The sequence below is a fragment of the Trichosurus vulpecula genome, chromosome 1 (genome assembly GCF_011100635.1).
Source record: "Trichosurus vulpecula isolate mTriVul1 chromosome 1, mTriVul1.pri, whole genome shotgun sequence".
Classification (NCBI taxonomy): domain Eukaryota; kingdom Metazoa; phylum Chordata; class Mammalia; order Diprotodontia; family Phalangeridae; genus Trichosurus; species Trichosurus vulpecula.
The window spans coordinates 254,156,214-254,182,125 of NC_050573.1; the positions used below are offsets into that span (position 1 = coordinate 254,156,214).

General features: G+C 36.3%; 1 protein-coding gene across 2 annotated transcripts in view; it reads right to left on the reverse strand.

Moving 5' to 3' along the window:
* Window positions 1-1,726: 1,726 nt before the first annotated feature.
* The window catches only part of B4GALT6 (beta-1,4-galactosyltransferase 6), a 92,009-nt gene continuing 67,823 nt past the window's right edge, over window positions 1,727-25,912 (reverse strand). The window contains exons 6-9 of one of the 2 annotated variants that reach the window (XM_036741754.1): window positions 24,530-24,717; window positions 12,949-13,071; window positions 6,435-6,536; window positions 1,727-5,601 (exon numbers count right to left, since the gene is read on the reverse strand). In XM_036741754.1, coding sequence (XP_036597649.1) covers window positions 5,454-5,601; window positions 6,435-6,536; window positions 12,949-13,071; window positions 24,530-24,717 — 561 coding nt within the window. In that variant the 3' untranslated portion in view covers window positions 1,727-5,453. The remainder of the gene's footprint in view (window positions 5,602-6,434; window positions 6,537-12,948; window positions 13,072-24,529; window positions 24,718-25,912) is intronic. The other variant, XM_036741755.1, reaches the window with a different exon arrangement.

Sequence of the window (25,912 nt, forward strand, 5' to 3'; positions counted from 1 at the left end):
CTTGGTACCAGCAACACTCCCTAGTGCCTCCTGAACCAGATTAAAATGTAATTAGGAAATATAAAAATACAAAAGAACATGGATAAATGTTAATATGTGATTTTCTAAGTCAATATGCAGTGTCAGAGATTCCTTATGTAAGGTTAGTGGCCTAGATAACTACAAAGGCTCTTTTCCCATTCTAAATCCTAAGGTAAGAACTAGATTCATACCCTAGAAAAACATTGCTCCCCTATGCCTTAAGTCAGGTTGACTTTTGACGGTCTTTCTTGCCCTTATGGCAACATTACCATCCACCATTATCTCATTCTCTGACTAGTAGAAGATGCCCTCTTTCCTGTTGGCATCTGTGAATCCACATATTCATTCCTGGAAGTCCAATAATAATTTAGGGTTATGTTAAAACACCATCCCCCAAATATCATAAAAAATTCACTCTACCAACGTAACCTTAAAGCTCTACCAAAACAGATTATGATTATGAGTAGCAAAACTATATATGTATACATACGCATATACATGTGTCTTCGTGTACATAGACACACACGCATACATATATATCCTACAAGATAATCTGGATATATAAAAGTGATGATATTTGAGAATGGGGACGACAGTGGTTTGGGAGAAGATAACAGTATACTGGAGAGTCTTAGGTCCAGTGGAAATATATTTGAGGAAGACATAGCTCTGTGAGTGTGAACAAGCCATTTGACTTCTCTAAATATTAATTTCTTCACTTATAAAATGGGGATAATAATACTGGCACTCCCCATGTCATGGGGTACTATGTAAACATTAAATGCTATAAAATGTAATAATTATTATCTAGTACATAAATCATTTATGTCTCTAGACATTACAAGGACTGTCACATAGTTCAGACTCAAAGCTTGTCACAAATTACCAATGAAAAAAAATACAATGAAGGGTTCTTGGTGTTTAAATGATCCCTTAAATATTTATACTGCTTTTCATGTGAAAGCCAAGAAGTAAATCTAAGACAATTTGATTTACCAAAGTTTACAAGAAGATAAAGACACATTAGGACTGAACACGTGGGCAAGACACAACCTCTCAATAGCCCCTAGACAATTCTCTTAAGATTGTTAAATTGTAGAGCAGGTAGCGGCCTGCCCTAGTGCAGAAAGTTTTCACTGGGATTTATCTATACCAATGAAATCAGGAGGGGAGGGGAAGGGAAGGAGGAAAAGGGAGGGGAAGGAAGGGGAGGGGAAGGAAGGAAGGCACCAGACAGAACTAAGAACAATGGAGCAGAAGTTGAAGGAAGACAGATTTAGGCTTTAGATAAAGAAAAACTTCCTAAGAATCAGAGCTATACTAATGTGGACTAGCCTGCTTCAGAAGGTAGATAGTTCCCCTCAAGACTGACAAGCAAAGGCTGGATGACCACTTTTAAGGAGTGTCATAGAAGCGGTTGTTTTCCACATGCAAGTTTGACTAGTTGACCTCTGAGGTCCCTTCCAACTGTGAGATTTGTGATCATATGTCTCTTTAGAGATATATAATCAAGATGAGCTCTTTCCACTTATCTAATTAAAACTACAGGAGCAAAGAGCTATATAGCCCACATTTGTTTTTGTTAATATTTTATGTCAATCAGACCATGCACAGAAAAGTTCATCTGGAGCTTTAAATATGAGAATAAATCATACTGATAACCCAACACAAAGCATCTGTGAGAAAAAAATTAAATCACACAAAATCTTTAGAACATTATATTTCATAAAAGACAATGATAAAAAAGTACAAACATTTTCATGAAGAGCAAAATAAAAATCAGAACATGATAGTACACAGTAAGTTCCCAGCATTTCAGTGCATTTTTGTAAAAGCCTTTCACGCCTTTATAAATAAAAGTCTTAAGTACACTTTCTCTTGATATATACCATTGCATCCTTTTTATTTTTCATCACTAGCACACTCATGATTCCACTGCAACAAGACTAGTAGTCTATCCCTTAGTTGAGAAAGAGAAAAATGAAATATAATGCAGACCAGTAAAGGTCAAATAAAATGAGAAACATTTTGCATTCACTTGTTCAGAATATCCTCCTCCCCAAAAAGGGAGGAAGCTCTATTGATTTTTTTTTCCATTTTGGCTTAAAATGGAAACGAACGATTTGACTAGGAGAGCAGTAAAGACGGTCTTTCAATAAGCAATCACTTTTCCATGCAAACTGAGTGGATAAGGTACAATCATTAATCCCCCCACCCTGCCAAATATAAGAAAGAACTTGAAAACTAGATTTTTCAAGTTCATTATATCCTATATTTGGCATGGGTTTATTTTCCTATTTCTGTCAAGTGTAGAAGCCAGAAAAGATGGAATTTTATACTTAAATTGTGAATTAGAAAGAACTTCAGCAGCAGACAGACCACGTGTACAAAACTTTGCTCACAAGTATGCACACCAGTCCTTCCACTTCCTTTCTGTAAAAGGCACTATGTTTACTCCTGCTATAGTGCAGTGGGTACTAAGGACAATTTAAAATCATACCCTCAAGGTAGTCTTTTTAAAAAATCCTGGATTGGTATTTAGAGTGTAAGTTATTGAACAATATCCTTTATATTCTTTTAATAAGACAAACATAACTTAAGCCTAAGCAAAACTGACTCAACTGATTTAAAAACATGTTGTTGTACATGAGTACATTTATATACTATTTTAATTTCTCTGGAGTAAATTAGGGTATATTTAACTATAATTAAGCAACTGGGCAAAGTTTGATCCACTAATACTGAACCACATCCATGTTCACTGTTTTAACTATAAAACTGATTATCTAGACTTTTTACAAAAAGGTACATACAATTTCCAACTACATGTACACCTGAATGTTTCCAAACATCCAATTTCAAAACTGAAAAAAATGAATCATGTCAAAAAATATACATAGGCCAAATGAACATGGTAGGCACCTTATAGTATTATATTCTCCTTAATACTGCTGCAGATGCATTTAAATCAAAAGACCAAAATGTGGGCAACTCTCAATTTTAAATGTTTAAAATAAAAACCTATAAGATTTGTACCTGCTTAAAACATTCTAAGAAAAAAAATGTTTTTTAATGAGAAATAGGAGCCTGTATTAATTCTTCTTTCCATCTGCAACCTCATCCCACAATTGTTAGTGTAATATTTACTAATTAGGCTTACTTTGTTCCCAAAAAACAAAAACAAAAGACTTAGCACATTGTAGGTCTTGATAAATGCTATTTTTCTATCACAGCTTCTTTCATTTTATAGAAGAAAAATGGTCAGAGAATTAAATTCTCAAAACACTTCAACCAACCATTTAAAAAGTTTGGCTGACACTTATTTATGCCACAGAAGGAAGTGAAAAAGAAATATATTAAAAATAAAAAACATTTCCAAGCAAATAAATTTATCTCATCTCCTAACTTTATGCCAAACAACTTTTTGTTTTCTCAAAGTTACAGGCAACCTAATGATTTTTAAGATTTGGGTTATGATGCTTTGTGCTGTCAAGGTTGCCAGAGCAAAAATTATTTTAAAATTACACTCACAACCTGAGACGACCCAATGATAGATCTTTTCAGAGGAATCCATGAAGCAAATATTCAGGTGTAAATAAGGTTGCATGTTTTCTAATTCTGCAACTACCTATTTTGTTTGACATTCATCATAACATTTAGGGATTAAAAAAAAATCTTTGGTTCAAGAAACACTAAATGACTATGATTGATAGCTGTCAAAAAAGGTAGCATGTTGGTATAATTTGCTTCAACATTAAAAAGTTCACTTAAAATTTAAACTAAATATATCATGTTTCTAAATAAAGTGAAACCTTTTTATTACCCTAGTGTTAGAGATTTGACTAACACCTACTTATGAACTGTTTTATATCAGGCATTTTCTAAATGTAGCTATGGGGGAAGGGGGAATGACATAATTTGACTCATCTCTAGATCAATTTCATAACAAGCTCTTTTGTAACAGGGTTCTGTACATGAATGCTTTTTGTTGGCAAACGTAATCAGCAATAACACATGAGTGATCCTTAAAGTGAATAATACGGAAGAGGCAGTATGGTACGGTGACACGAGGACTGGACCAACAGGAGACCAGGATTCTGATCTTGATTCTGCCCCTAGCTATATGATCTTGGGCAAGTCAATTTATCTCCACCTCAGTGTCCTCATCTGTAAGATGAGGATGTTGGATTAGATGATCTCTTAGGTCCCTTTCCAGCTATAATTTTCTGAGTATATAAAATGTAGACTGAATCAAACTTTAAAAATATGATAGTTCCTTCTAATATTTATCTCCACAAAATAGAAAGTTTAATTCTTTATTTAAACCCCCAAATTGATCAGCATAACACAAGCACTGCAAGGTTTCCCATAATTCATTCTTTAGAAACAGCAACAACAACAAAACTATAGTGAGTGGTGGTTTTTCTTTGAAATGAAGACTTTTTTGGCTCTTTTGATTTGGGAGTAAAAGTGCTGTTCACTAGTAATAATAAAAAAAATACTACAGTGTACAAACACCCAGGAACTTGAGAACATTGTTTTAGGCACAGAATCCCTGACACTAACACTAGTGGCACATGTGAAGACGCTTAAAATAAGAGGTCCTTTATATAACCATATATAAGAACTTGTAAGATTTTCTTGGTATTACACATGCAATATGCATAAACAATATGGTTGTGATTCAGCAAAACTAGATGAGAAAGTGAACAAGGAAATCAGATAACCCTAGCAGGAAGGGAACTACTTAATTTCTTTCCCTTTACCATTAACATCTGATGAAAGCTATGAATCTGTCCGATAAAAAAGGCTGGAGGCCTAAAGCTCAAAACTAGTATAACAGTTTACTATCATAGCTGGCCATCAATTATTGACAGTTCCTTCATTTCACACAAGGGTTAACCTCTGTTTGGTTACAAATGTACATCGATTCTTCCATGCAAATTAAAAAAAATTCCTACAAAAAAACAAATAAGGGCATGCAGAATTTCAACACATTATTCTATTTAAAAGTTATTTGACCACATAAATTTACATCACATATATTTACAAAACATTTTTAAAAGGAAATAAAGCATTCACTTAAATTAAAATCATAGTTTTTAGTATAAAATTTTTTCTGGTAGAAGAAAGCTCTCGCTCCTAAGCAATGGTATCTGTTTTCTGCAGTGCTATCCATGTATATAACTGAGTGGTTTCTTAACACAGAGAATACAATGAAAGAAGGCTTGACTGTTAATAGTTCCATGCTGTAAACATTGAGTATTGGCTGCTGGCATTTCTTCTTTTCAGCATACAGTGCACTATTATACATTTTACTTATTTTCACACATCTCTCAATAGCCAAAAAGCTCCTATAAATATTTCCCACCAGTGCACACCAAGCTTCTAGTCCAGTAGTCCAGTTAGTCTTGCAATATGATCCATTTCTTTCAATAGTCTTGAACAGGAGCTAAATCTGGAGTGAGGTTTACAGTGATGTTTTTATACAGCCTACTGATCAGTATTTTAGGAGTATATATTAAATTGTTCAACCCGTCAACGTATTGACGCTCTCTTGAATACCGTAGCAACTTATATCTGCAGAATGAGAAAGTACAAAAAATATGGTGAGATACTTAGAAAGAAATACAACAAAGAGTATCTTTGGATCCATTTTATATCGAAAATTTGATGAGATGTCTTTGACATATTTAAAAATAATTAAAAATTCATAAATACTTCTTCTAAGCCCAAATCTTGCCTTTATAACTACAAACATGTTGCATTTTCAAAAGTTAAAAAAACACAACCAAAAAAGTTGCCCTTTTGCAATGTACTAACCCTAGGTAATTAAATGACTACCATTCTAACTCATGCCATTAATTTTATCAGATTTACACAGAACCTATAAAGGAAAATAAGTTTTATGTTTACACCTTTGCCTTTGATTGAGATTCATGTGTTCCTTAACATTCAATACCAGATTGTCTTTTTATTTAGAAACTGTGTTAGTGTCACACAGACCTAAAACCAAAGGAACAGAAATTGGGAGCTTTCTCCAATCCTGATTTACAATCTAGTCTATTGAATGACGTATAATTTACTTCACACATTCTTAAAAAATGAGGATACAAGATCAAGTGTAGAAAGAAAATAAAAACCGATGAAGCACTGTGAATTTTTCTAGATATGTTGAGGAATCATCATTTTTACTACAAGTAAATTGAAGTCTTTAATAACTATGTAGGTTTTTTTGTTATAATGGGATGTCATTTTTCATTGTATAAAGAACGGTCATCTTAAAATATTTAAGCAAAATCTTTTTTGAGGATTTTATCACCATACAAATAACTCTTTTAAAATGCTTCATATAGAGTTATGACCAACTGGTTGGGAACATTTCATATTTAGATTTCTAAATGTGAACTTACCGTCCTAAAAACTGGACTTCCCCTCGATGATGATGAGGAATGGACTTGTATTTTCCTAAGTCTCCCTCAGGTCTTGTTACATTATATCCAGCATAATGAACTCTACAGTTCAATACATGTGAAGAGAGGAAAACATAAGGAAGGCAAACTTTACACATGAAAATCAGTACTGTGTTTTCAATTTAAATACGCAAAGCAATTCTGAGGAATCTACTTGTATTCCTGTGAGTTACACTAGACTACACCAGACTAGAGTTATACTGTATTATGGTCCCCTCTCCTTTTTTTAAAGGCCCAGGAGGCAGAAAGAGAAAGGCAATTATAGAATAAGAGTTAGGAATCATTTCATGGCAAAACATTTCTGAACAACAGCCACCCATAGAACAGATTCAGAAATACTGGAAGTCTGTCCAACAGATATTAGGAGACAAAAGGTATAACAGTCTATTGCATTCAATTCAACAAATATTTTTATCAGAACACTGTAATGTTATGAACAATTTGGTCCATTCTAGCAATGGTCTAATCTGGCTTACTTTTACATCTCTTTTGTGCTTTCTGTAGGCCATGGACAAGTCTGAAGAGAACAGAAATTCACCACTTGTCTTTCTACCACCTAAAGAATGATTACAGTAAATCTCTGCTTAATACAAATTCCCTTTATGGAGCCTAGACCTATGACTTTATAGGCATAGGAAACTCCTGGTAAGGAAGTTTCATCTACCAATGTAGGTGAACATTTTTCCCTGCAATGAATAGTCTTAGAGAGTTACCTAGAGAACTCTAAGAGTTTAAAGTGACTTTCCTTTCACCCTTTCCCTCCTCAAAAGTGTTTGTTTCTTCCCCTAATCTGCCCTCCCTTCTATCACCAATCTCCGCCCCCCCCCCACTTTCCTGTAGGGTAAGACAGATTTCCATACCCAATTGAGTGTGTATGTTATTCCCTCCTTAAGCCAATTCCGATGAGAATAAGGTTCACTTATCTCACATCCCCCCTCTTCCCCTAAATTGTAAAAGCTTTTTCTTGTCTCTTTTACGTGAGATAATTATCCCCATCCTACCTCTCCCTTTCTCCTTCTCCCAGTACATTCTTCTTTCACCCCTTAATTTTATTTTTAGATATCATCCCTTCATATTTAACTCACCCTGTGCCCTCTGACTATATATTTGCTCCAACGGTACAACTCAGCTGTGTTGCTGAGAATAGCTAAGTCATTCACAGCTGATCATCCTACAATATGGCTGTTACTTTGTACCCATTACATTTCACTTTGCATCAACCTATATAAGTCTTTCTAGGTTTTTCTGAGAGCATCTTGCTCATCATTTCTTATAGTACAATAGTATTCCATCACAATTACATACCACAACTTATTCAGCCATTCCCCAATTGATATGCATCCCCTCAATTTCCAATTCTTTGCCTCCAGAAAAGAGCTGCTATAAATATTTTTTGTACATACAGGTCCTTTTCCTTTTTTGTTTTTTTTTTTAATCTCTTTTGGGATACAGACCTAGCAGTTGTACTGCTATGTCAAAGGGTATGCATGGTTTTATAGCTTTTTGGGCATAGTTCCAAATTGCTCTATAGAATGGTTTAATCAATTCACAACTCCGACTACAGTACATTAATATCTCATTTTTCCCCACATCCCCTCCAACATTTGTCATTTACCTTTTGTATTCTATTATCTAATAGGTATGAGGTAGTACCTCAGATCTGTTTTAACTTGCATTTTTCCAATCAATAGTGCATTAAAATATTTTTTCACATAGCTATAGATAGCTTTAGTTACTTCCTCTGAAAACTGATTATTTCTTTTAATCATTTATCAATTGAGGAATGGCTCTTATTTTTATAAATTTGACACGGTTCTCTATATGTTAGAGAAATGAGGCCTTTATCAGAGAAGCTTGCTTCAAAAATTTGTTTTTTCACAATTACTATTGCTAACTATTTCCCTCCATCCTATTTCTGCTACCCCTGTTTATTCTATTCTCTCTCTTCTTTCGCCCTGTACCTCTTCAAAAATGTTTCACTTCTGGTTACCCCTTCCCCCATTCTGCCCTCTCTTCTATCATCCCCCCCCCCACTTCCCTTATCCCCTTCTCTATTTTCCTATTGGGTTAGATAGATTTCTATACCCCATTGCCTGTGTATCTTATTCAGTTACATGTAAAAACAATTTTTAACATCTGTTTTTATAACTTTGAGTTCCAAATTCTCACCCTTCCTCCCTCCCTACCCACCCTCATTGAGAAGGCAAGCAATTCAATATAGATTATACATGTGTAGTCATGCAAAACACTTCCATAATAGACACATTTGCTTTCACCCTGCCCCTCCTCAAAAGTGTTTGTTTCTGATTACCCCCTCCCCTAATCTGCCCTCCCTTCTATCATCAACCCCACCCCCCATCCCCTTTCCCACTACGTTCCTGTAGGGTAAGATAGATTTCCACACCCAATTAAGTGTGTATGTTATTCCCTCCTTAAGCCAATTCTGATGAGAATAAGGTTCACTTACTTTCACATCCCCCTCTTCCCCTCCACTGTAAAAGCTTTTTCTTGCCTCTTTTATGTGAGATAACTTACCCCATTCTACCTCTCCCTTTCTCCTCCCAGCACATTCCTCTCTCACCCCTTAATTTTATTTTTTAGATATCATCCCTTTATATTTAACTCACCCTGTGCCTTCTGTCTATATATTTGCTCCAACCACCCTAATAATGAGAAAGGTCTCATGAGTTACAAATCTCTTTCCATGTAGGAATGTAAATAGTTCAAGTTCAATGATTTCTCTTTCCTGTTTACCTTTTCATGATTCTCTTGAGTCTTGTATTTGAAAGTCAAATTTTCTATTTAGCTCTATTTTTCTCAAGAATGCATTAAATTCCTCTACATGACTGAATATCAAATTTTTCCCTCCATTGATTACACTCAGTTTTGCTAGGTAGGTGATTCTTGGTTTTAATCCTAGCTGCTCTGACCTCCAGGAATATCAAATTCAAAGCCCTCCAATCCCTTAATGTAGAAGCTGCTAAATCTTGTGTTATCCTGAGTGTGGTTCCACAATACTTGACTTATGTCTTTCTGGCTGCTTTCTCCTTCACCTGAGAACTCTGGAATTTGGCTATGCTAGTCCTTGGAGTTTTCCTTTCGGGATCTCTTTCAGGAGGTGATTAGTGGATTCCTTTAATTTCTATTTTACCCTCTGGTTCTAGAACATCAGGGCGGTTATCCTTGATAATTTCTTGATAGAAGATGTCTAGGTTCTTTTTTATTCATCATGGTCTTCAGGTAGTCTAATAATTTTTAAATTATGTCTCCTGGATCTATTTTCCAGGTCAGTTTTTTTTCTGATGAAATATTTCACAGTCTTCTTTTTTTTCATTCTTTTGGTTCTGTTTTATAATTTCTTGGTTTCTCATAGAGTTAATAGCTTCCATTTGCTCCATTCGGATTTTTAAGTAATTGTTTTCTTCAGTGGTCTTTTGGACCTCCTTTTCCATTTAGCCAATTCTGCTTTTCAAGGCATTCTTCTCCTCACTGGCTTTTTGGACCTTTTTTTCCATCTGGGTTAGTCTATTTTTTAGGCGTTATTTTCTTCAGTATTTTGGGGGGTGTCTCCTTTACCAAGCTGTTGACTTGTTTTTCATGATTTTCTTGAGTCACTCTCATTTCTCTTCACAATTTTTCCTCTACTTCTCTTACTTTATTTTCAGACTCCTTTTTGAGCTCTCACGGCCTGAGACAAATTCATATTTTTCTTGGAGGCTTTGGATGTAGGATTTTTGACCTTGTTGTCTTCCTGCCTGTCACCAAAGTAAGATCCAAAGTCTGGGTTTTTTTTTCTGTTGTTTGCTCATTTTCCCGGCCTATTCCTTGACTTTTTAACTCTTTGTTAAGGCAGGGCTCTGCTTTTAGTATGGAGGGTGTACTGTCCCAAGATTCAGGGATTTTGTGCAACTATTTTCAGAGACTTTTAGGGACCATCTGTGGGCTGAGAGTTCTGGAAACAGTTGCTGCTGCCAGCACTGCCACCATCGATTCAGTCACTCCCCAGGCCTGCTCCTGGTTTGATGGGGCCAGGACTGTGTTGGAGCCAGGGCTAGACAGTATTCCTCTCTCACTCAGGTCCAACAGCCCTTTCCTATTGACCTTCTATATTGTTTTTGGCATTTATAGGTTGAGAAGTCTAGAAACTGCCACAGCTGCCAGTGATTCAGTCCCCTGAGGCCTGCTACACGTTTGCTGGGGCTCAGTTTTTGCTGGCACAGCCTGCTCTGGACTGCACTCCTCTCTCAGCCTGGTGCAACAGGCCTTTCCTGTCAACCTTTCAGGTTGTCTTGGGCTGGAGATTTGTTTCACTCTGTCTTTTTGTAGGTTCTACTGCTCTAGAATTTTTTTAGAGTCACTTTTACAGGTATTTTGAGGGGTTTGGGTGACAGCTCTGATTTTACTCAGCCATCTTGGCTCAGTCCCCTCCTCCTCATAACTTTCCAAATCAAAATGTCTCTCCCTGGACACCTTTTTCCTATGTGTTGTCTCTCCCATATTTTTGCTCCTAAAATATTTAAAGCAGTTCTTTTTGTAGTGGCAAAGAACTAGAAGCTAAAGAGGTGCCATCATTTGGGGAATGGCTAAAAAATTATGGTATATGAATGCAATGGAAAGCTATTGTGCCATAAGAAAGAACAAAAGGGACAGTTTCATGGAAACCTTAGGAAGAGTCATACGAACTCAGGCAGAATTATGTGAACAGAACCAGGAGAACAAGCTATACAACTTTGAAAGACTTAAAAACTCTGATTGATGCAATGACCAACATTGGTATTGCTGATAAACTATTCTACTCACCTCCTTAAAAAGAGGTGATGGATTTAAGATATAAAAAATGAAACATATATTCATGGTGGGAGGGGAATAATTAGAGAGATATGTTTATTTCACTATGCATATTTGTTACAAGGATTTTGTTTTTCTTTTTTTTCTTCTAAATGGGGAATGGTTAGAGGGAAAGAAAATAAGCGCTCGTTAACTGACTAATAAAATGAAATTTTAAGAAAAGTTATATTCCTTGATGGCAGAGACTAGTTTCACTTTTACATTTGCATTCTCAGCACTTAGCAAAGTGCTCAACACAGTAAATGCTTAAAACTGCTTTTCCCCCCATTCATTCAGATCATTCTCCCTGACTTCTCTGTAGTCTTTGTACTGCCATCTTATTTCATATGAAAATGCCATAAAGAATTGTACAATTGTTACTAAGAGATACCAAAAAGAAAGGCTGGTAAATGCAAGAGATTGGAAAAAAGAAATTCCATCTTTTTTACTCTCTCTTTACCTCTTCCCTTTCCTTAAATACAGAAAAGAGGCAAGAAAATTATTACCTTGAAATAAAAGTAAGATGTGTTGAAGTGGTTTGAAGTTGATGAAAATTTAGCCAATTTACTAAAACTTTTGGGACTACTCCCTCCATGGTGGAAATGGTAAACTGGGTAGCATAAAGTAGACAATCATAATGCCAGTTTAAAAAAATAGCATTTGCTGATGGGTTTTGAATACAACATGGTATCATTATTAAGGCTGATTATCTCCTGTTTTGATAGTTCATCCCTCCTTCCTGCCATCTTTAAATATAACTTTGAGAATCTGGGCTCTACTAACTTTATCTCTAGGTCTTGAGTTTTTTCGTATGTAAAATAAGAGAATTGGACAAATTTTCACCTTTGGAGTATGTTCCAGTTGTATCTATGATTCTAACATTTTTTTAAAGATGTTAGTTTATGATATTTAGGAGGCCAATATTTTTCAAAGAATGGCGATTCAACTTTATAAAAGACAATTTACATAACCTAAAATTCCCTTTCTAGAAAATTTTATTGAACCATTTATATTTCATTAAACAAGGAATTGCTATTGACGTGGATACAAACAGTGCCCTAAGGGTTAAAAATAATATTAAGGTTGCTTTTCCAGTACTTTGTGAAGCCTCTAGTTTATTCTGTAACCTGAAGGTGCCCTAAAGTCCTCTTCCCCCTTATCTTGAACCTGTACCAAAAGAACTGCTTTTGTCTTCCTTATGCTGTGTTCCCCAGGTCCTTTAATTTTTAATCTGTATCTTCCTGCTCTGTCCTTAAATCCTTAAACCATAAAACTTCCCCCTTATCTTGGACCACAAAATTCCTTGTCTCCTTCATCCTGGGTCATAAATTTTCCTGTCTCCCTTATTCTGTCCTAATGAAAACAAGCTCCTGTCCCTCTGTAAATGGCTAATCCTTCTTCCAGGGCTAGCCCGTTGCTTTTGCCTCAATAAAGCTCTCAAAAGCTACAGAGAAGGTCTAAGTGAGTTCTTTCACACCTGAACCAGCTCTAACAACTCTAAACTTCATCGCTATAAGAATCACAAAGATAATCCTTCCTTTTTCTTTCATTTCCCCATTAGTTTGATAGTGAAAAGAAATTTGGACCCTTGCATGAAATGAAGAACTTATACAGTCAAACAACATACCTATTCCAGAGATCATCATCTTCTCCTCCCCATCCCCAGAAGGCATTAGGAAATCCATTGATCTTTTTAAACTGTTCCACTGTCAGTCCACTCACACCACCAAAAAATTCATTATATGGAAGACTGAAAAAGAAAGAAGATAAAATTTCTTCTAAGCAATAAAATTTACTGTAAGGGCAAGCAAAGTGGGACTTTTTGCTGTTTTTTCTTTTGGAGTGCTTCTCAGCACTAAGGTAATTAAGTGCCTTTTACTGAGTTTTGCCTTTGTTTGAATCAAGAGTCTTTGATTGAATCAAGAGTCTCTGATGACCTGCTTAAGTCATAAGAAGGCCTAAGTCACCTGAGTTTGAGTCACATGGTTGTGATGCCCTCTGAAGAAGTTCATATATACTCTGAGGTTAGCATTTTGCTTCGGGCTCACTCATTAGAAGAGCGTTCATGTGATTTGGCCAGACAAGACTCTGGGTAGCCATTAAGGAGCTCTCCCGCCCTGGCTTAGAAAATCAGATGTTAGTGCTTTTCTCTTTCTCTCTCTCTCTCAACTATGTATGTATTGCTATGGTCAGACAGTTGGAAGCCCACGTTACTTTCTCTGTTTGTAATTTCTATTTGTATTTGCTCTGAAGTTCAGGATGCTTTTTCCCCTGAACTAAGTGAATGATATATGTATGTTTAATTAAAGTGAGATTTCAAATCCCTTAAAAGCAGATCAAAACCTGTGCTAGCAGCCCTCCTGTGTGCTGGTGTTATTGGTCTTACACCTCCACAGCAGCTGCTAGTAACATTATTGTTACATTTACCTGGCAATTTTACATACAAATCAGAGTTTTTAGTTTATAAGTGTGGAAGTATAAGTGGAGGGGAGAGAGGAATAACTTTATTTTCATGATGAAAGAAAATATCAATCTTCATGATATTTACTCTAGAATAAAAGAGTTTTAAAAATGCTCAGAAGACCTGTTATTATTTTTCCAACCTACAAAAGCTTTGGCATTAAAAATATATAAACCTATAACTAAAAATTATCAATAAACAGAATATTTTTGTGCTACAGTGAGAGAAGAAAAATGCCCTTCAGATTGTAATCATAATTTTAAAATTGTAATTGTATTTATGTAATTTTATTTTTAATTTATGTAATAAAGCATTTCTATAACATAGTATAATAAAAAAGATAATTGCACATGAAACTGCAGACCTATTATGTACAACTTGATATTCCTTTTAAATATATAATAAAGTTATCCTGTAAATTTCTTTTTTACCTTTTTTCCCTCCCCATTTCCCTAGACACAAATAGGTGTATGTATATAAAATCATTCTATGCATACTTCTATATTTATCAGTTCTTTCTCTGGATGCAGATAGCATCTTCCTTCATAAGTCCTTTGTAGTTAATTTGGGCATTTATAATAGTCAAAATTACTTATTCATTCAAAGTTGTTCTTAAAACAATATGGCTGCTACTGCATATAACATTCTTTTGGTTCTGTTCATTTTGCTCTTCATTATTTCATGTAAGTCCATCCATGTTTTTCTAAGATCACTGAGCTCATCCTTTCTTATAGCACAACAGTATTCAAGTAATTGTAATATTGTTATTTTTCCAGACTTGAATACTCATAGTGTTCAAAGTATCTACTTGGTTTTTTAATGCTAAAATTAAATGGTTATCAAGTCTATCAACAATTATGTCTAAGTTTCTAAACACCTGTTAATATCACAGTTCTGTTAAAAGGTATACTTTCTGAGAACAGGAATTGTTTAGTTTTTGTCTTTATATCCTCAGCTTAAAGCACAGTACCTGACGCACAGCAGGTGTTTAATAAATGTTTATTTGATCAGTTAGTTGATTACATTGATAAAATATAGAAACATTATTTAATTGAAAATCTAATTTGCTGCCTAGAATGTGAAAAATCAAAATGAAGATGAATAACTATAGATTTATTTAGCCCAGCTGCTTATTCCTATACTACTCCTGAAAATAGGTCATAAATCAAATATTTTACTGGTGCTGAAATGGGAACTATTCCAAGAGCACAGATAAATGGTCACAGACATTTTGAGGTGTAGCCTCTTTGAAAAATACAGCATGACCTAGAGAAAGCTTCCAGAAATGTAGAAGCCATTGCATGGGAGCAGGAGGAAGAAGGATGGATTTTTCCTTCCAAATAATAATATTAGGAGTTGATATATAATTATTTATATACCATATCTCATTTGATTCTCACAAGCATGGAGGTGACACTCATGTCCCCATTTAATAGATAAAGAAACTGAAATTTAGAAAGGTTAAGTGGCTCTTTCCCAACTACTAATCAATCAGCATTTATTAAGTTCTTACTACATGCTAGGCATTGTGCTAAGGGTCTGAGACAGGATCTAACCTATGTTTGGAGTCTTCCTGACTCTAAGTCCAGCACTTTTCCCATTATGCCATTTTGTCTCTACACAAACTTTAGTTGGTTCTTATTTATTTTGAAAAAGGAATTTAGGAAACAATGGCAGTGTATATTTTTAGTGCACTTTACAGCCTCCAGGAAAGTTCTTCCCTGATTCCTCATTATGGCATAAAGGGGTTCTTCAATTCAACAAATATTTATCAAAGGCCTACTATGTACAAGACACTAAGGATACAGACACCCCACCCCCACCTCAAAAAGGTCCCTGCCCTCAGGAAGCAGACATTCTACTAGGCAGTGCCTAGATGGGAACAAACACTAACAGATTCTACCAAAATGAAAAAGCAACAGACCAGCAACAAAAGGCATGGATATATTTTTTAAACTAAGGCTTTTTCCTGTTTTTTATTCCCCTCTGATGAGGAATTACAGTAGGACTTTAGTGGAGATTCTGTGTGCAGAGTAAATGTTTGTGAAATTAAAATTCCTGGCCTTACTTTTCTAAGTTTTTCTTTCCCCAGTAGAAACAATTTGTTATATATTCTATCCAGCTGCTATGCACATAAGTCTTTTACCTCACTTTTCATCATTTTTTTTTTATCTTCTTTTATTCCTCCAGGTAAATCAATGAAGGGCTCTGGGGTACTACATATTTGTTATACCTGGGAATTACAGTGACAAGGCTGAAGTCAGAGTTATTTGAATTATCAGGCCAGGCACTTGACTCCTTTTAAATCATCCACCATCTTCGCAGAGGGAGTAAATGGAAACCACTTCATGAAGTGAATAGCCTATTTTGTTTACACAATAATCGTGCATGGTATATTAAGTTTAAAAGCATGGCTTATTGAAGCAGTAATTCCAGTGACTAAACAAATTTACCTTTGAATATTTTTGTTGCTTTCAGACGTTTTTCAGTTTTGTCCAACTCTTTGTGACCCCATTTGAGGTTCTCTTGGCAAACGGTGGAGCAGTTTGCTATTTCCTTCTCCAGCTCATTTTACAGATGAGGAAACTAAGGCAAACAGGGTTAAGTGACTTGCCCAGGGTTACACAGTAAGTGTCTAAGGTCACATTTGAACTCAGGTCCTCCTGACTCTAGGGCTGGCACTCTATCCACTGTGCCACCTAGCTGCCCTTTGAATGTTTAATTTTTGTTATGTTGTACCAGAAACAAGCAAGACACACCACAGAGTATAAGTTTTAAGTAGAGAATTTATTAGCCGGCGGCCATCAGGGTACGGCACCACAAATCAATGGCAAATGTGTTGGGGTGATGGCTTGGCTTATATAGGATATGGGGGTACAGAGTGGGGGAAGAAACAGGAACAAAGGTCCTGGATGATCAAAAGATTCAGTCAGGTTATCGTACTAATGGGATAATCTCATTTACATTCCTTGGTGGAGTCACGGAGTCCCAGGGATATCTCCCAGGAAGGGTCTGTCAAGTTATCTCTCAGTGGGATGGTCCTATCTATTGACATTCCTTGGAGCAGCCACAGAGTCCCAGGGGGTTTGCTAAATACCAAAGATATCTGAGTCCATTCTTTCTGGGGGTGCTTGTCAGTAGCTAGGGGTTTCTCAGGGGTTCCTAATTTTCCTTGTATTACAGTTAGAAAGGGAGCTACTCACTGTTCAACTTCAATAATAGGAATAGGTCACATTTGTATACAGCTTTAAGGTTTCACAAAGTACTTTCCTCAAAAGAACACCATGAAGTAGGTAAAGAATCATTATCTCCATTTTATTGGGAAGAAAACTGAGGTTCACAGAGGCTATTAAGTAGCAGAGCTGGAACTTGAACAGGTTTCTTGGCTCTGAGGTCAGCACTCTTTTCACTACATACCAACTTGCAATGTTAAAACTTATAAACCTTACTGAGACCCTCATATATCTGTATTAAGATCACCAAAAACTGCAAGGGACCTTAGATACTCTTCCAATCCAACTCCCTCATTTTATAGAACTGAGACCCAGAAAGATTGAGTGATTTGTCCAATCTCATACAAGTATCTAGGGCAGGATTTGAATTCAAGTCCTTTAATGCAGAACCAGTGCTCTTCCATCTCCCATCGAGTGACCATGTAACAAGATAGAGAACTGTGCCCTACTAAAGTATTTTTGGTTCAGTCGAAAAATGTCTGCTCTGTACCGGCTACCTTGAGAAGCCCTAGATCTAGAATGTTAGGTACAACAAAGACCCAACTCTCAAGGAGTTTACAACCTAATGGGGAGCCTATATGTATGTGTGTGTGTGTGTGTGTGTGTGTGTGTGTGTGTACATATACACACACACACACATATATACGTGTATATATATATATGTATACACACACACACACACACACACACACACACAAAGAACTACACTAAAAGGAAAAATACAATTATGCGCAAAGTAGTAGTCCAGGCAAAATTCAATGAGACATTTACATAGGGAGGGAGTTTTCACTTCCAGCTTCAGAGATAGGGCCCATGGTCACACACAGGACTTAAACCCAATTCTGCCTCCAAATCACTGCTCTTTCCAGTTGCCTACTTCATTTACTTGGTTAGTAGCTGAGCATGTTACTTATTGGTTTTTTATAAATAGGAATAACAAGACCCATGACCTCCATACTCAATACTATATTTTATGCTGGTCAGACTTGATTACATTAGTACTTATATCCCAAATAATTGGGAGTTCACAATTTTAAAAGAATAAGACAACCTTGGACAGAATACAGAAAACCCTCAGGGAGGAAATGATCAGAATCTATAAAGAAATAGTAAAGAAGCTGGGACTCTTTAACCCCAAAATAATGAAGTTAAATGAATAGATGATGTGTGGCTGATAGGTAACCAGCTCTTCTTCAAAAAAGAGAAACAAGCGGGGAATGTTTAAAAGTACAGAAAAAAGATCTAAATTAGATATGAGGAAGAACCTTCTTCCTCAGAAGGAGATTTGCAGGGCCACTAAAAGAGGCTCAATTTAATTCAACCTTTATTGAGCTGCTAATGTGTGCTATTCAAAAGGCAAAAGAAAATTGTCCCTGCCCTGAAGGACACTGCATTCTACTAGAGGGAAACAACAGAAAAAGTTACCAAGCTACACAAAGTCATTCACATGGGAGCAAGATTGTGCACTTGCAAAGGGATTGGAGAGAGAGATCAGGATAGGTTTTCTCTAAGAAGCGGCACTTGAACTGAGCTTTGAATTCTAGGATGTAGCAGGAGGGCATTCCAGGCATGGGGGAGAGCTTATGCAAGGGCTCAAAGATGGGGGATGAAATGTCATGTACAGATAGCAGCAAGCAGTTGGTTTGCTGGAGCGTAGAAGAGAAGAAGAATAGGGTACAGGAAACCTAGAAATGTAGACTGGAAGCAGACTATGAAAGAGTATAAATCCCAAGCAGAAGAGCTTATATTTTAGACTGGAGGCAACTGGAGTTTATTGAGTAAGGAGGATGATGTGATACTTTAGGAATATCAATTTGGCAGATCGACAGAGGAGCAATGATGAGGAGAGACAAAAATAATAACAGCTAGCATTTACACGGTGCTTTAAGGTTCACAGAGTATGTCACAATTGTGGACTCATTTATAGCTAGGTGACACTTCGAGTGCTGGACTCCTATCTCAGAAACTTACTAGTGGTCTGACTTTGGACAAATCAGACTTTATGTACTTCAGTTTCCTCATCGGTATAAGGATAGTAATAGCACCTACCCTCACAAAGTTGTTGCAGTATGTGACACTGCTGATCACCTTAAACTCTGAGTAAGCTTTTCCTCTTTGGGTTTTTATAACATAGCTCTTTCTTCCTTTCCCTCCAATCTGTCTGGCAGCTTCTTTGATGGATCATGCATGTCACATCCATATAACATCCACATAATGAATGTGTAATAAAATATAATGCATGCATAACAAATAACACATTGTACATGTGTGATACATTATCTAATATGTTCTGGTTTTCTAACTCATTAGATTGTCCAGTCCAATCACTAATGTTCAATGCCCTTATCAAGGTTTACACCAAATATATCATATTGGGGAAGGGGGAAGTGTGTGCAGAGGAGAGCACACTTATTTTTTCAGTAAGCATGGAAAGAACCCAAAACATTATCACACTTATTCTTCCTACTATATTACAGAGTTCAGGAGGATGGGATCATGTATTACTCGTCTTTTTATTTCCTCCAGTGTGTAACACAGTATACTGCATGTAATAAATTTTTAATATTTACTGAATTGAATGCTCCCCGGAGAATAGCGGTGCTCTTTAGGGCAGATAATATTTTTAAGAAGAGTAACTCTGGATCTTTTTACCGAGAAGGTACTACCTATTCACCTCTTGGAATCCCTGGTTTCCCTCAAGAATTCTTGTATTACCTTCAAATTGTGACTTTTTCTCTTAATTGATGATAAAGGGAATTTAGAATTTCTGGTGTACTTTTGTTTTGGGGATTCCATTCTGCATTATTATTTGTTACCTTTAATCAAGTTTTATGGCATTCAGGTTTTCCATTATCTCTACCAGCTACAGATATTGATATCATCTTCCAACACTTGTCCACAGAACTTTAATAGCTTTCTCAATTCAACATGGCTGCCAAAGTGGTATGTTTCTACAACAGTGGTCTGATGATGTCACTCCCCTGCTAAAGAAGCTCTTGTGGCTCTCTATTGCCTTTAGGATAAAACTCTTCTGTCTTTCTTTAAAGCCCTTTACCATCCGGACCTGGGGCTTCTAGATGTCACAGTGATTAGAGCAGGGCCTGGAGTCAGGAGGACCTGAGTTCAAATCTGACCTCAGATACTTACTAACTATATGACATTGGGGCAAGTCACTTAACCCTGTTTGCCTCAGTTTCCTCATCTGTAAAATGAACTGGAGAAGGAAATGGCAAACTACTCTAGTATCTTTGCCAAGAAAACCCCAAATGGGTTCATGAAGAGTCAGACAAGACTGAAATGACTCAATAACCATTTTGATCTAACCTACCTTTCTAGGCTTAATATCTATTACTCTTGTTCACTCACATATACTATATTCCAGTCAAATTAGCCTGTTTGCTGCCCCATTGCCCAATTTCTCACACATTATATACCTTGTACTTAATTTGTGTGTGCATCTATATACATATATATGGATATAAACAGTATATACACACATACACAAATACATACAATCCACACTATGTTACACGTATATATGCATAATATACAGTACGTACACAAGCACACACAAAAACATGCTCGTATACAAATACATACAATCCACCATACTATGCTATAGTATGTAGGCATATACACAGTAAACACACGCACACACAGAGACACTCTCAGACACAAATATATACAATCCACCTCACTGTTATATCCACACACACACTCCTACACAAATACATACAATCTGTCACACTATGTTATACATATATATGCATAATATACAGTACGTACACATACACACACAAAAACATGCTCATATACAAATACATATAATCCACCATACTATGCTATAGTATATAGGCATATATACAGTAAACACACACACACACACACTCTCAGACACAAATATATACAATCCACCTCACTGTTATATGTACATATGCACATATACAGCACATACACACACAAACACACTCCTACACAAATACACACAATCTGCCACATTATGCCATCAGGTAGATTCCTGTTCTGAGAGAGGGGGCTGGTGTAGATAAGCTCTAAGGTCCTCTCCAATTCTAAGATGCACTGTCTCTCCTCCATGCCTGAACTACTATCCCTCCTCACTGAAGCCTCTTAGAATCCGGGGCTTCTTCAAAATTCAGCTCTAGCCCAACTTTCTTGGGGAGGCCTTTCTTATCCCCCACCCTCGGCTGCTACCTGTATGAATTTCGTAGGTACCTATTTACTGTCTACTCCCCTCAGAATGTAAGCTTCCTGAGGGCGGGAATCAGATTGCCTTTTTTCTACATTCTCGGCACTTAGCACACAGTAAGCATTTAATAAATGCTTGTTTATTTATTTATTAGAGACTTAGCTCAAGCATCACCTTCTGCATGAGGTACATACCTCTTCTACTGCAGCTGCTAGTGCCTTTCCCCCAAAGGCTTCTGCTTTGTATATGTGTTGTATACACCCACATCTCTAGAGTGTCCCAAAAATCTTAGTATAATTTAAAGCTTTACTAGGTTAATGAATTTCTGAAGATATAATTGTAGGGCCTGGAATTCTAGTCCCTAGTAGTTGCCTGCTGATTCATCTCATAGATTCAAGGCTCCTGCATATGCAAAGTGCTGAATAAAAGTCCTGGGTGAATGCTAAGTTTTAATGTCAGACACCTTATATATGTGAATGTTGTCTCTCCCATTAGAATATATGCTCCTTGAGGGCAACACTTGTTTCACCTCTGTATTCATAACACTTAATACTCAGCACAGTTTCTCCTAGCACATTATAGGCACTTAATAAATCCTTGTTTAATGTTTGTTAAGAGATGGGGATGCTATGGAACTGATAGTCAGAGGGGTATATGGATGCTACAAATCTGAAGTATGGCAGTTCGGTTTCTCATAGAGATCATACTGCTGGAAGAACAGCTAACAATGAATTGGTTGATTTCAGGAACGACTGCTTCTCTGTGAGTGTTTGGTAGAGTTTGAAACTAGCCATTATTTGGGATGAAGGATGTTCAGTGAGGAGTGTGTTACTGGGCATGGAAAGAACAGTTTGTGTGAGTTGGGGAAGAGATGACAGCTGGGAATTATAGGGCAGCTGTGATATTACCCATAATGTTGGTCTTTGGTATCCTTCTTTATGTCATCATTATTAATGGGGGGAAGAGAGGAACTCCCAGAGGGAGGAGTCTCAGGTGTTAGCAATAGTCTGGTGGTATCTTGTGATACTACTGAGCAGTCTCCAGTAGCACAGACTGTAACAACAACGAGGCTAGCAGCTACTGTGGCTGTATAAGACCAATAACACCAGCACACAGACGGGCTGCCAGCACAGATTCTTTGATCTGCTTATCCAAGGAAAGCAACTTTAAGGGGTTAACAATCTCACTTTAATCAAACATACATATATCATTCACTTAGGTCAGGGGAAAAGCCAGCACCCTGAACTTCAGAGCAAATACAAACAGAAATTACAAACAGAGACAATATAAAGAGATCAACATTTCTGTTTAACCAAATCACAACATACATAGTTACCAGAGAAGCACCAATATCTGGGGTTTCCAAAGCCGGGGGGCTCTTAACAACGGCTGCCCAGAGTCTCATCTAGTCAAATCGCACAACACTCTTCCAGTGAGCAAGAGCCCCAAACAAAACCTAACCTCTGAGTTTATATACCCTTCTTAGGGTGCCCCCCCAAGGCTTCATATCTAATCAGCAAAAGGGTGTGGGCCTGGGGCTTTGCACCTAGTAAGACTTAATGAAAGGCACTTGATTACTTTAGCATTCTAAAAGAGAAAACAGTAAAAAAAGTCCCACTGTAATTAATATTACACAGACCAGTGTCAAGTACAAGACCTTCTGAAGCTATGATTTCAGTAGTCTAATATTGCCTTTCCAAATTTTATCAGTGAAGCCTGTTGCAGTTCTCATTCCTAGAAAAATGTACTGACAATACTAATTGATTTACATAACTTATCTGTCAATTTTTTAGATCCCAGGAGTTCATATCTATGAATAAAGAGCTTCCTGGAAAAACCAAAAGGGCCCATTCAGTTTGTTCATGGCCTGAATTTCTGGCTTAACTTTTCTGAGCCAGTCTTTACCCTTTAAAGCAGGGGCTTTTAACCTGGGTTCCATGGAATCAAGGGGTCTACAAATTTAAATGGGAAAATAATTGCATCTTTATTTCAATATGATTGATTTCCTTTGTGGTCCTATGGTTCTATAATGTGGTAAAGAATTTTATATGACAGAGAAGAAAGCTAAGAACCAGTCTGGCAAAGGGTTCAGAAGAAGATAGGGTAGGAGGAACTCATGCCCTAAAATCCTACAGGACTAAGCAAACCAAGGAAGGATAGAAGTTACCAAGTATGAACTTCTGAAGGCACAACTGTACAGTCTAATCTAGTCCACAGTAGATGCCTTCTGATTCATCCCATAGAAGCAAGACTTGTCAATGTGTAAAGTGCAGAACAAAAGTCCTTCATGAATGTTAAGTTCTTTATGCTTATACCTACAGACTGCTTTTTAAAGCAAGTGTTCTTAACTTTTTTGGGATTGTGGACCTATTTGGCAGTATGGTGAATCTTATGGACTACTCAGAAAAAGAATTTTATATGCATAAAATAAAATCCATAGAACCACAAAGGAAACCGATTATATTAAAATAAAGATGTAATTATTTCCCATCCAAATTCACAGATCCCTGGATGAACTGACCATAGTTCACTTCTAGGAACACTGACTAGAAGTCACATTAGATGAGAATCAGCTGAAGGAACTGGAGATGTTTAGTCTGAAGAAAAGAAGGCTCACAGGGAACATGATAGTGGTTTTTCAAGTCTGAAAGGCTACCGTGAGAAAGAGAGATGGGTTTCATTTGGTTTAGTCCCAGAAGAAAAAACTAAGAGCAATGAAAAGAAGTTGCAAAGACACAAAATTAAGGTTAATGTAAAGAAAAATTTCCTAACATTAAGAGCTATATAAAAATGGAATAGGCTGCTTTAGAGGGTTTTCTCCTCACTGGAGATCTTTGAGGAAGGGTTAAATGACCATTTTGTCACAGAAGTAAGTTGTCACATAAGGGGAAATTCTCTCCTTTGTTAGCTAGGTGGGACAGAGGATAGAGTGTTGGACTAGAAGTCAGAAAGTCCTGGGTTCAAAACCTCTTTCAGATAATTCTAGTTGTGTGACCCTGGGCAAGGCACTTACTTATCCTCTCTCAGCCTCAGTTTCTTAATCTGTAAAATGGGGATAATAATAGCACCTATTTCACTGAGTTGTCATGAGGACCAAATGAGATAATATATGTAAAGCTTTTAAAAATTTTTAAAGAGCATTATAAATGCCAGCTTCCTTTTTTTTCATGTAACAATTGGACTACATGCCCACTAATTATTTTCCAACTCTGAAATTCTTCGACTGTGATTTGAGCCATATGATGCTATTCAGTTATTATTGCTATTTTAAAAATACATTTTCCCAAGGAAATTATACATTACTCACATGTACATGTATTTGTCCAGCTTTGCTGCAAAATGACGGGGCATTTCTCCACATCCATAATAGTTTCGGTCATTTTCTGGTAAATGATCCACATCATGAAAAATTATACAATCCCACATCATATCTTTCATAGCTTCTTTAAATCCCACATTAAAGAGCATTGCACGATTAAAAGGTTGGGTGCCAGTCTTCAAGGAGAGAAACCAAACAGAAGTCAAATTTTAAGAACAAGAAAAATAGACAAGTCTTATCATACTACAGAGGAAACAAATTTATTACAAAACTTCAAGTCCAAAATGTTTGTTATACTCATTTCTTTGTAAAACTCATCAGTGAAATGATACTAAAAGGCAAAAAATTAAAATAGATACCACCATGTGATTGAGTGGTGTATAAAAATAACGAACACTTCTGAGTATCAACATTCAAGTACTAGTCAAAATTAACCTATACGATACTTGGGTACGTTGATAACACCAAATGAAACTGAATAAAAGTATTTCTGCTGTGTCTGAACAATTAGCTGATACTAAGTATTTCTTAATTAAGTTACCACTTGGTTCTAATAAATCAAAATAGAGGACTTTATTTTCCCACCAAATTTTCCAAACTATCTATTCAACAACAGAAACCTTTATTTTTGACTTGAAAATGTAGCTAGAAATTAAAAGTAGAACCCTTTTATATTAAAGGCACAGAGATTTTACATTTATTATTTGCTATCAATGATAATAAAAGCCAAGAGTACTACTTTCTATAATTATAATGATATATGTTATATAATATATTTATTATATATTATATATAATTATTTTATATAAATATAATATATATAAAAATTATAAACTATATTATAAAGATATTTTAAAGTCAGTTGATGAGCATTTATTAAGTGTCTACTATATTAAAGGTGCTATGTTAAGCACTAGGGATACAAAGAAAGGCAAAAAAACAGGCCCTGCTGTTAAGGAGCAAACATTCTCATTTACAACATGTAAATATCTAAGTCCATGTAAGATATAAACAAAACATATGAAAGTAACTTGAAAGAAGTCTCAAGCAAAAGCTAAGATTTATGTTGATCTTGAAGGAATCATAGGAAATTAAGAGGCAATGGTAACAGGCCAAATAATTCCAGGGATGAGGGACAGATGAAAAAAAAGGCATAGAAATAGGAGATGGAGGGACATGTTTGAGGAGCTATAAGTAGGCCAATATAGTTAGAATGTAGGGTCCATGAGGGAAGGCCAGAATGTAGGAAGGAGCCAGGAAAAGAAGAGTTTTAAATGCCAAATGGATTTTTTTATTTGATCATTGGAGTAACAGGGAGTCATTAGAGTTCACTGAACAAAAGTTGACAGGCCTGTGCTTTAGAAAAGGCAA